At 41.1% G+C, this 12,301-nt stretch overlaps 1 protein-coding gene across 1 annotated transcript in view; it reads left to right on the top strand.

Annotated features, from left to right (window-relative positions):
• XPO4 (exportin 4) overlaps positions 1-12,301 on the top strand; it is a 107,244-nt gene that overhangs the window by 88,775 nt on the left and 6,168 nt on the right. Inside the window, exons 16-20 of the mRNA XM_049778218.1 lie at positions 1,192-1,366; positions 2,337-2,630; positions 5,205-5,385; positions 10,678-10,796; positions 12,140-12,271. Of these exons, the coding sequence (XP_049634175.1) occupies positions 1,192-1,366; positions 2,337-2,630; positions 5,205-5,385; positions 10,678-10,796; positions 12,140-12,271 (901 nt within the window). The remainder of the gene's footprint in view (positions 1-1,191; positions 1,367-2,336; positions 2,631-5,204; positions 5,386-10,677; positions 10,797-12,139; positions 12,272-12,301) is intronic.

Below are 12,301 nucleotides of genomic sequence, written 5' to 3'. Positions count from 1 at the left end.
AAGACCTAGCCTATCGTTGTTAGAAATGCAAATGTAACTTGTCCTTGTTACAGAGTAGTAGAGAGATAATACAGGAGTTATGGCTCTTCCGGGCTGGTGAGATAGCACAGCGGCATTTGCCTTGCAAGCGGCCAATCCAGGACCTAAGGTGGTTGGTTCAAATCCCGGTGTCCCATATGGTCCCCTGTGCCTGCCAGGAGCTTTTTCTGAGCAGAAGCCAGGAGTAACCCCTGAGCACTGCTGGGTGTGGCCAGAAAAAAAAAAAAAAAACACAGAAAAAAAAAAGGAGTTATGGCTCTTCCCTTGCATGTGGCTTATTCTGATTTGATACCCGGCACCACTTACGGTTCCTTGAGTGGTACCAGGAGTGACCTTTGAGTGCACAGTCAGTGTTAAGCTTTGAACACAACTGGGTGTGGGCCCAAGTTTCCCACTCCACTCCCCCCAGTTGTATTGATTTTCCAAAGGGTTGGCATCAAAGAATCCTATGATTAGTATTTGAATTTAGCAATATCTGCTTTAATAGACTAGAGTATAAAGGGATGGTGTGATATCTCAATAGGCAAAGCACATACTTTGCATACTGGAACCCGAAGTTCCATCCCTGGCACTAAACTGGGAGTAGCTGTTCGGCATGCCAGATATGTCTGCAAAGCTAACCTTTCCTTCCAAACCCCACAAAACCAGTTTCCTTATATAGAATAGTTCATTTCATTTTTCTCAGATATATTATTAATATCCCATTTTTAAAATAAGGAAAATGAATATGTTGGTAATTCTTTTTGTAAGTGAAACTTTGTTGCTTTCTATTACATGTTTTGGTAATATTTTAATTTTTATATAGGGATATGCTTGTTGGTATTAATACTGTAATTGGCCACTGTGTACTGAAATTTTATAATTTATGTGATACTTTATATGTATTTTACTCATGGTTTCTGGTTTGTCACAAATTCTAGACCATTTTTGTTATTTCTATATTATAGATTATTAAGAGAGAGCCTTATAATTTTACATTTTCTAGGATATTTGAAAGACTAAAAGATTTGAATGCAAGCTGTGTTATTGCCAGTCTATGACAAGTTTACCATACTAAATTATCCAGTTACCTTTCTTTAAAGGAACAGAAAATGAGAAGCTTAGTATACATTATAAGTGTCACATTTTGTGTTTCATTGTTTCTTATTGTAGGGCAAACTTAGTAATTCAATGTGAAAACTGGTGGAATTTAGCTAAACAGTTTGCAAATCGAAGCCCACCTTTGCATTTCTTGTCAAGTCCTGTGCAGAGGACTCTGATGAAGGCCCTGGTCTTGGGAGGTTTTGCACATATGGACTCAGAAACCAAACAGCAATATTGGACAGAGGTAATAATTTCCTTTAATTTGATTCTGCTTTTTGGTGTAGCCCATGATGTTTTATTCATAATATAATAGTTGTAGAGATAAAAATGTTCTGTATCTTGTGATTTGCCCATAATCTCTTAAATGATGGCATTGATGATTTTCTAGTATAGTTTAGACATGTTTTCTCCCAACTGAAATGGTGGCCTGAGATGGTATATTGATTCATTATCAAGAGTCAGTGAGAGGCCTGGGATTATAGTACGGTGGGTAGGAAGCTTGTCTTGCAGCAGATCCAAGTTCAATCCCCGGAATCACATGCAGTCCCTTGAACACTGCCAAGGGTAACCAGTGAGCAATTCTGGATTTGTGGGGCCACTCCAAAACAACAAAAAAGAGCCAGTGAATTATATAGCTTTGTTTTGAGCAGAGAGAACTGCTGTTTTAGTTTGTTAAGGCAGCTGTAACAAAATTCCATACCTTTTGATGGTTCAGGGAACCAAATGGAGTGCTGGGGATTGAATTTGAGTTAAGAATTGAATTTGAGGGCCCGGAGAGATAGCACAGCGGTGTTTGCCTTATAAGCAGCCGATCCAGGACCAAAGGTGGTTGGTTCGAATCCCGGTGTCCCATATGGTCCCCTATGCCTGCCAGGAGTAACCCCTGAGCACCGCCAGGTGTGGCCCAAAAACCAAGAACCAAAAAAAAAAATTGAACTTGAGGAGAGGTGGCGCTAGAGGTAAGGCATCTGCCTTGCAAGCGCTAGCCTAGGATGGACTGCGGTTTGATCCCCGGCATCCCATATGGTCCCCCCAAGCCAGGGGTGATTTCTGAGCACATAGCCAAGAGTAACCCCTGAGCGTCAACCCTAGTTGAGGAAATAAAAAAAAATATATACAGGTTGCAGAAGTTAAAATAAGCTCTAAAAATTGAGGCAATATAAAACAAAAAGTTGGTAGATCAAAATTCTAGGTAATTCTTTTCATTATTGCAGGTTCTTCAGCCACTTCAACAGCGATTTCTAAGAGTGATAAACCAAGAAAACTTCCGGCAGATGTGTCAGCAAGAGGAGGTGAAGCAGGAAATCACTGCTACACTTGAGGCACTCTGTGGCATTGCTGAGGCAACCCAGATTGACAATGTAGAAATCCTTTTTAATTTTCTAATGGACTTCCTCACCAATTGCATCGGGCTTATGGAAGTTTATAAAAACACCCCAGAGACTGTTAACCTCATCATTGAAGTTTTTGTTGAAGTTGCCCATAAACAGATATGCTATCTTGGTGAGGTGAGTGAGCACTTTTAGTCTAATGCCTTCAGGATCAAAACTCTTTGAGGCTATAATAAAGTAAAGGTACTTTATTTCATATTTGAACGAGCTGTTAATGAGTATGGTTTGAGATAAAATTTTTAGAAGTCTGTTTTCAGAAGAAAAAAAACTAGGCTACCATGGGCAGAGTGCTTGCCTTGTACCCAGGCACTACCAGGAGTGGATGGGGGGCTGGGGGGAAGAGGGTGACCAGAAGAAGCCATGTATGAATAAAAAATTTCCCATTTCATGGGACCAGAGCGGTGGCGCAAGTGGTAGGGCATTTGCCTTGTATGTGCTAACTAGGATGGATTGCGGTTTGATACCTATCGCCCCCTATGGTCCCCCAAGCCAGGAGCGATTTCAGAGCGAATAGCCAGGAGTAACCCCTGAGCGTCACTGGGTATGGCCAAAAGAAACCCAAAATAAATAGATAAGTAAATAAAATACCTAAATCTATAGGTGTTCAATGGCTTTATGCACACTTAACATGTCAGAGAACTGGGCTCTCTCCCCAGTGTCACTGGAAGCATCAGCAGAGCACAGAATTAGGAGTAGTACCAGCATGTCTAACTATAGCCCCTAATGCACACATATCCTCACGTCACAAAAATGGATTGATTTGATTTGTTTTAGCTATATTGACTTAAGTCTTGTTCCTAAACCATTTAATTTGGGTTACATCATCATTTCTATGGTTTGGTTGTATTTATTACTATAAATGTGATAACAGATGAATTGTTAAGAAGGTAAAACATTGTAGGGGCAGAGAGATAGTACAGCGGTAGGACGTTTGCCTTGAAAGCGCTGACCCAAGACCAATGGTGGTTCAAATCCCGGCATCCCATATGATCCCCCATGCCTGCCAGGAATGATTTCTGAGCAGCGAGCCAGAAGTAACCCCTGAGTGCTGCTGGGTGTGGCCCAAAAACAAACAAACAAACAAACAAAAACCATACAAAAAATGAAGGGCCAGAGAGATAGCATGTAGGTAGGGCATTTGCCTTGCATGCTGAAGGATGGTGGTTCGAATCCCGGCTTCCCATATGGTCCCCTGAGCCTGCCAGGAGCGATTTTCTGAGCATGGAGCCAGGAGTAACCCCTATTGTGCTGCCGAGTGTGAACCCAACCCCCCTCCACCCCTCCCAAAAAAGAAGGTAAAACATTGTAATGTATTCTGATGTTTACCACTCTTGGATCTATGTTGTTTTGCAAGTTAAACCATTTAAAATTTTGAAACAATGAATACTGAAACTGAAGAGACAGCAGAACATTAGGTGATTGCTTGTTATATGCCAGACTGAGTTCAAACCTCAACACAACATATTCCCTAAGCATCTCAGGCAACCCTAAAGGCCTTAAAACATGCCTGATAGGCATGGCCCGTCTTGGCCTCAAGCACCATCAGGCTTAAGCAGCAACATATCTCAGATCTGAGCATTGAGCTACTCTGGAGTGGCCTCTGTGCCCCGGACTTGGAATGCACTACCTTCCCTCAACCTTTACTGTTAATGTCAGGAGAATTTGAAATGTGAATGTAAATAATTCTGTTACCATCTTTTTTATATGCATTATCAAATATACAAAAAGTAGGATGTCCATTCTTATTGTTTAAACCTAGTTGTAATCCTTATTAAATGATTTTCATAACTGTTATATCTTTTTATTTTTTACTTTTTTTGGGGGGGTTGCTTAACAGTTACTCCTGGCTATGTGCTTGAAAATCGCTCCTGGCTTAGGGGACCATATTGCTGTCCATCCCAGGTCAGCGAGTACAAGGCAAACGCCCTACTGTTGCACCACCGCTCCAGCCCATAACTATTATATCTTAATCAAGTATTGAACTTCTGTTAGAGGTCATAGATATATAGCTTAGTGGTTGAATGCATGCTTTGCTGTGTTGGAGAGGGAAATTTCCCTAGCACACCCCTCCCCCATCAAAAAAGACAGCACAGAAATGTTAAAATTTAGAGTAAATGTATTTCATTTTCAGTGATACTCTAAGTGATGGTCTATGATGCATTTCCATCTCTGGCACACCCTCTTTGCAAACAGCTTTTTTATTTTTGTTTGTTTTTGGGGTTACACCCGGCGGTGCTCAGGGGTTACTCTGGCTGTCTGCTCAGAAATAGCTCCTGGCAGGCACGAGGGACCATATGGGACACCGGGATTCGAACCAACCACCTTAGGTTTTGGATCAGCTGCTTGCAAAGCAAACACCGCTGTGCTACCTCTCTGGCCCACAAACAGCTTTTAAAATGTAGAGTAGATTGGGGCCGGAGCAGTGGTGCAGTGGTAGGGCATTCGCCTTGCACATGGCTGACCCAGGACAGACCACAGTTCAATCCTCCAGCATCCCATATGGTCCTCAAGCCAGGAGCAATTTCTGAGCGCATAGTCAGAAGTAACCCTTGAGCGTTACCAGATGTGGCCCCAAAACAAAACAAAACAAAATTTAGAGTAGATTTATTACATTTAAACATTTTTGAATACTTATGTTTGTTTTCTAATCAGTCTACTAATTTAATACTCATTTAATATTCTTTCTCAAAGTCCAAAGCTATGAACTTATATGAGGCCTGCCTCACTCTATTACAAGTATATTCTAAGAATAATCTAGGACGGCAAAGAATAGAAGTTACGGCAGAGGAAGAACAATACCAAGACCTGCTTCTCATTATGGAACTTCTCACTAATCTTCTATCAAAAGAATTTATAGATTTCAGTGATACAGGTAAGGTGTCCTGTGATGGATTGAGATGTTGTTTCTGTTTTTAATTAAAGCAAAGGAATGTTTTTTGTAAATAGAATTTAAAGAGGAAGTTTAGTTTACCAAATAGTTGAGTTTATCTCTGAGGTTGAAGTGGAGGCAGAAACCTTAACTACTTGACTTTCTTCTTAAAATAACTTCATTTAGTAGATTCTTATTAAAAATTTAGTATTGGGGCCAGTGAGATAGCATGGAGGTAGGGCGTTTGCCTTTCATGCAGAAGGATGGTGGTTCGAATCCCGGCATCCTACATGGTCCTCTGGGCCTACCAGGAATGATTTCTGAGTGTAGAGCCAGGAGTAACCCCTGAGCACTGCCAGATGTGACCCAAAAACAAACAAAAAAGTTGAGTATTGATCATTTGCTCATCTTATAGTGGCATAAGGGGCCAGAGTAGTGGGTAGGGCATATGCCATGCTTATAGTCAACCTGAGTTCAATTCCTGGCATCTTATAGGGTCTGCAGAGCCCACCAGTTGTGATCCCTAAGATAGAGACAGGAGTAAGCCCTGAGCACCACCAGGTGTGGCCCCAAAACAAAAAGCACAAAGTAGGTTCTATTGTTGTATTTGTGTTTCTCAGGGTCTTATGGAAGCACAGATCTCATATATGACCCGTTCACAAATGTGTGATTAGTCAGTGCCAACTGGAATATATCCTAGCATTTGACTTCAGAGTGATATCTTTAGAGTTATATCTTTTTGACTCCTCATTCTGGCATGTTCTTTGCTGGCCTCCTAAGAAAACTGTCCTCTCTTGGGGACAGTTTTTGGCAATTCTTGTTGGGATGGGAAACACAGAACTGGCAATTGATTGGCCAGAGCTTGAAGACTTAATTTGTGACCTGTGGTTTGCCACCTGTCGCATTACCATGGGCAAGTCAGTTGGCCTTCTATCAAGATGATTATGAAAATGGGTTTAATAGTCTCTTCCAGAATAGTTTTAAGTTTTAGCTAACATCTTTTGTTTTTAGGCTAGAGCCTCGCAACCACTAGATAAAATGTTAAGCAATAACTTTATCAGCAATTGGTAAATTGCTGAACCAGAAACACCTTATTTGTGTTTTTCCCATTTATTTCATACTCACTGCCCACCTTGCCTAAAGTAAAAGAGATCTCAGATTCTGAGAAAATATAAACTGTCTGATTTCTTTTTTCACCCATATGCAGAGATTTGGGGGTCATAGATACTTTTGTTTTTGTTTTTGTTTTAGTTTTTGAGTCATACCTGGCAGTGCTCAGGAGTTACTCCTGCCTCTCTGCTCAGAAATCTCTTCTGGCAGGCTCGGGGAACCATATGGGATGTCGGAATTCAAACCACCATCCTTCTGCATGCAAGGCGAATGCCCTACCTCCATGTAGGCATGTGCTTGACAGCTGCCATCATATTCATCCACCCATAGATGGGGAAATGGGGGGATATGGACCCAGGTGAAGATTCCTGTACACTATGGAACCTGAGCCAGAATTCAGGGATAGCTCTGAGAAGGAAACAAAGACCTGTCTACTGATTCTGTGCTCATTATATCTTCTTCCTATCGGTAGAATTGTTCTTGTCAGTACAAATTGTAGAGAAAATACTGAAATTCTTAAATAGTTGAGGGGGATATTTTCTTTTTTTTTTTCTTTTTTTTTTGGTTTTTGGGCCACACCCGGTAACACTCAGGGGTTACTCCTGGCTATGTGCTCAGAAGTTGCTCCTGGCTTGGGGGACCATATGGGACACCGGGGGATCGAACCGCGGTCCGTCCAAGGCTAGCGCAGACAAGGCAGGCACCTTACCTTAAGCACCACCGCCCGTCCCCGAGGGGGATATTTTCAAAGTAAAAAAAGCAGTGGACACTGGAGAAAGTACAATGAAGAAGGCATTTGTTTTTCATGAAGCCATCCCAGGTTTGATTAGCAGCACCTATTAGGGTCTATGACTCCCTTGAGTAGTGATTCTCTGAGTGCTGTGTGGGAGTACGTCCTGAACACTGCCAGGTATATTCACTCCCCTACCCCCGAGGAAGGCAAGAAAATCAAAAACCATTAAAAAATAGCTGAAAAAAATATACTGAGTCTAAAGTTTAGTTCAGGATTGAAATACCAAAGTTATAGTGACTAGGGCCAAAATTCGGAAGAAACAGAAATGAAGTTAAATTCAAGATGCCACACAAGATGTACATGTTGTGTGTGCCCAAGCTCTGCCCAGCCTCCTGTGTTCCCAGACACAACTAGGATTGACTGAATATTGCTGAATGTGGCCCGAGTCCCTTATCTCTCCCCCATAAAGAAAAGTTTGAAAGAGAAAAGAAAAAGAAAGCATTTACTAATAAAATAGACGATACAAGGGAAGCTATTTTAAGTATTTTTAAGCTATAGAGAGCAGGTGTGAAAATAAAAAGTATCATCAAATAAAATGAACACAAGACGAGGTAGTAAAAGTATAACTATATGTGGTCTTCTGTTGTAGCATTGATGACCACAGCAAGGGTAGATTTCTCTCAGCAGCCTCTGCCTGCTGGTTCCAGTGACGGAGACCTCACAGTTGGGCTGAGCCCATTCCACAACCCAGTGCCTTTCAGTTCACATAGACTTCTTACCAGAAGGCTTTAGAAAACAGGTTGCTCTCTCTGATAAATGAACCCCCTTTTTTTTTTTTTTTTTTTTTTTGGTTTTTTGGGCCACACCCGGCAGTGCTCAGGAGTTACTCCTGGCTGTCTGCTCAGAAACAGCTCCTGGCAGGCACGGGGGGACCATATGGGACACCGGGATTCGAACCAACCACCTTTGGTCCTGGATCGGCTGCTTGCAAGGCAAACACCGCTGTGCTATCTCTCCGGGCCCTGATAAATGAATCTTAACAACATTAGATAGAAAATGTATTTTTAAGAAGTATTTTTAGGGCTGGAGTGATAGTATAGCCAGTAGAGCACTTGCCTTGCACACAGCCAACCTGAGTTTGATCCCTGGCATCCTATATCATTCCCTTTGCTCTGATAGGAGTGTTTCCTGAGCTCATCAGAGCCAGGAATAGACCCTGAGCACTTCTGGGTATGTCCCCAAAACAAAGAAGTATTTTTAAAAAAAATTGTGGGGCCAGAACAGTGGTGCAGGACAAAAGGCATCTGCCTTGCACGAGCTAGCCTAGAACGGACCATGGTTCAATCCCCCAGCGTCCCATATGGTTCCCCAAAGCCAGGAATGATTTCTGAGCACATAGCCAGGAGTAACCTTTGAGTGTTACTGGTGTGGCTGAAAACAAAACAAAAAAAGTCGTATTGTTATATTCTATTTCATCTTCTTTTCCTTTGTAAAATTTATGCTCTTAAGAAAAAACTTATTTTGGAAGGCATACCCAGTCAGGGTTTACTCTTTTTTGTTGGTGTTTTGTTTTGGGGCCACACCCAGTGATGTTCAGGGGTGTCTCCTAGCTCTGGGCTCAGGAATTACTCCTGGCATTGCTCAAGGGACTGTGGAATGGGGATTGAACCCAAGTCAACCATGTATAAGGCAAACACTGTACTTGCTATTATTGTTCCAGACCCTCAGATTACTCATGACTCTGCAGGGATCACTTCTGATAGTTGCAGGAGAACTTATGGAGATAAGCAGCACAGTCTTGATTTCTTGGAAGGGGCCACATCCAGCGTTATATACCATTATATAATGCTCAGGCATTATTCCTGGCAGGCTCAAATCATATGGAATACTGGGATTTGACTCAGGTCAGCTGTGTGCACGGCAAACACCCTTTGTGCTGTGCTAATGCTACATTGATTCCTTGTCTGAGTCTCTATTTGAATTGTGATTATATCCTCAGTTTGTACAGTTCTTTAGTTTTTGTTTTTGTTTTTGTTTGTTTGTTTGTTTTTGGTTTTTGGATCACACCCAGCAGTGCTCGGGTTATTTCTGGCTCTATGCTCAAAAATTGCTCCTGGCAGGCTCGGGGGACCATATGGGATGCCGGGATTCAAACCACCAACCTTCTGCATGAAAGGCAGACGCCTTGCCTCCATGCTCTATCTCAGGCCTGAGTTTGTACAGTTTTTTTTTGTTTGTTTTGTTTTGTTTTGTTTTGTTTTTGGGCCACACCTGGCAGTGCTCAGGGTTACTCCTGGCTGTCTGCTCAGAAATAGCTCCTGGCAGACATGGGGGACCATATGGGACACCAACCACCTTTGGTCCTGGATCGGCTGCGATTTCTGAGCATAGAGCCAGGAGTAATTCCTGAGTGCTGCCGGGTGTGACCTCCCCCCTCCCCAAATAAAAAGTAATATTGGAATTTTGAATGGTTTCAATCATTAGAATGGACTGCTTTTTAGTGGCAGGCTGGGTTTGCTAACTTTAAGTGTTAAGTGTTTAGATCTTAAGTTTTAGATCATAGCAGATAGTATATTTGCTTTTCACTCGACCTACTCAAGTTTGATCCCTGGCATCCCATATGGTCTTGTAATAGGAATAATTTCTGAGTGTAGAGCCAGGAGTAACCCCTGAGAATTGCTGGCTGTGGGCCAAAACCTCAAAATTAAACAAAGAATTACTCTTTGTTGAATTGGTAGCTGTTTTATCATATTGGTAGGGCAGGGGTAGGCGTTGTACTCTGATAAAATGAAGTATACTTGGTGTGTCTGAGGATCACACTTGGTTTAGCCAAATAGTTCTCTGCTTGCACCCAAGACCCTGGTTTGGGGGCCCACTAAGTCTCTATTTGGTGGTGCTTGGGGTTTGTTACTCTCCAGAGCTGATGGGGCTGTGGTGCTGAGGCTCAGTCTTGGCTCTGACACCCTGATGCTGTACTATCACCCAGGCTCTGGAAGCTTCTTTTCTGTGTAATATTTCCTTTATGATCCTCCTGTGCCATGTAGCTTAGAAAAATTCCATGCTCCTGAGAGAGAAATAAAATGTTTCTGTAGAAATAAGGTAACTAAACCAGTGTCTTAATAGATTTGATTTTACTTTTTGAAACATTGTCCATGTATTAATTTTTTCTTCAGCCTTATAGAATAATTTTAATATAAAATACCTGCATAGCGCACTCAAATTCTACAAAGAAAAGCATAGGGCTTCAGAGTAATAAAACTTTACACACAACTATCATCATTCTTGGCTTTGTATTGTCTTTAGAATTTGAGTCTTATTATTTTCAGGATAGAAAATTTCCAACTTCTTTTCTTTTTTATTTACTGACTCATTTTTACTGATGATTCATTACTGATGATAGAGGATTATTTTGATGGTACAGTTCTGAAGCTGCCTTGTTTTTATTTTAACAGATGAAGTGTTTAGAGGACATGAGCCAGGGCAGACAGCAAACAGAGCTGTTTCAGCAGCAGATGTTGTTTTATATGGAGTCAACCTGATTCTGCCTCTCATGTCACAGGATCTTTTGAAGGTAATTAAAGAAACTGCATATGAGCATTAAAACGTGTGTTTGTGTGTGTGTGTGTATGTGCGCCCGCACCCGTTCACTGTACTTTCACTCTGGCCTTTTTCTGATTTTTTTGGTCATTTCTGGGTTTGGGGACTGAGCAACAAAAGGCATTTTTCAAGCTATTCCAGGTAGAAATTGGAATTTAAAATTTCATTTAAAAAAAAGTATCAGAGAGATAGTACAGTGAATATAGGACATTTGCTTTGCACATAGCTGACCCAGGCTGGATCCACAGTATCACACATCATAAGCAGCTCCAGGAGCAGTTGCTGAGCAGAGCCAGGAGTAAGCTCTGAGCACCACTGGGTATGGCCCCAAAACCTAAATGTAAGGGGATGTGCTTTCTATGTTGTGTTGGTTTTACCATTCAGTGATAAGGATGTGGTGGTAATCACTTGCCAGAGGAGTATCTTTTCAGCAGTTTCCATAGGGTACTAGGGATAGGAACAAACACATGGATGGAATAAAAGTAATAGGAATGTGTGTTCATGAATGCTGTTTTAAGTACCGGCTACACATATCCAGAATTTAAGTGTGAGAGGAAGAACCTACATAGTAGGAGGAAATAATGTGGGAATTGTAGAGTTGGGAAGTTGACTTTAAGAATAAGCTTGTTTAGTTAGAGTCCAGACTGAGCAGGGTGTAACCAGGTATTTCTATCCTTATGAAATGTCTCTGATGGAAAAGAATCTTAGGAACTAGGCCAGGAGTTGCGCAACAAACCACAGGTGCTACACTGCCATAGATCACAGAGAATGATCAGTTGTATGTTTTGACTTGCTTTTAGGATTTAGGGGCTTTGTTTTGTTTGTGTCATGAAAGTGTTAAGCATTTAGGTGCCGGTTTACTTAGGCAAGTTAAATTCTAAAGTATAAACGTTTGAAAACCTCAGTTCTCCAGAAACCTTTAACTAGACAACTTATTTTTGGAGATATGGAAGATTGAGCACTCTGCATCATCTCAACAGTTTGCATTAACTTCTTGTATCTTATGGCTTGAATGCAAATCAACATTGCCAAGCGGTTTTATTCCTAGTTCTGATAATTTGAGGTTTGAGTACATTTACTAATTAAAGTGTTTAAGTGTCCAGATGATAATTGATGATTCTGTATTACTGTAGTATTCTCTTTATTTTAAGTTATATTTGCATTTAAATGTCTTTCTGTTTTCTGTACCTTGTGTGTGTATTTTAAAATAATAGTTATTATTAGAAACTTGTTGGTCATTACCGTATTTATTGGATTGATACAAATGGAAATTTGGTGCTAGGAAAAGCATTTAAATATCTAATATTTCTTTTTCAGTTTCCAACCCTTTGTAATCAGTACTACAAATTAATCACATTCATCTGTGAGATTTTCCCTGAAAAAATTCCGCAGCTTCCTGAAGATCTCTTCAAAAGCCTGATGTATTCTCTAGAACTAGGAATGACATCATATCCTTTAAAAAAACATCATTATCACTTG

This window comes from Suncus etruscus, chromosome 8, assembly GCF_024139225.1.
Source record: "Suncus etruscus isolate mSunEtr1 chromosome 8, mSunEtr1.pri.cur, whole genome shotgun sequence".
In the NCBI taxonomy this organism is placed as follows: Eukaryota; Metazoa; Chordata; class Mammalia; order Eulipotyphla; family Soricidae; genus Suncus; species Suncus etruscus.
This window is presented reverse-complemented; position numbering and strand designations above follow the sequence as displayed.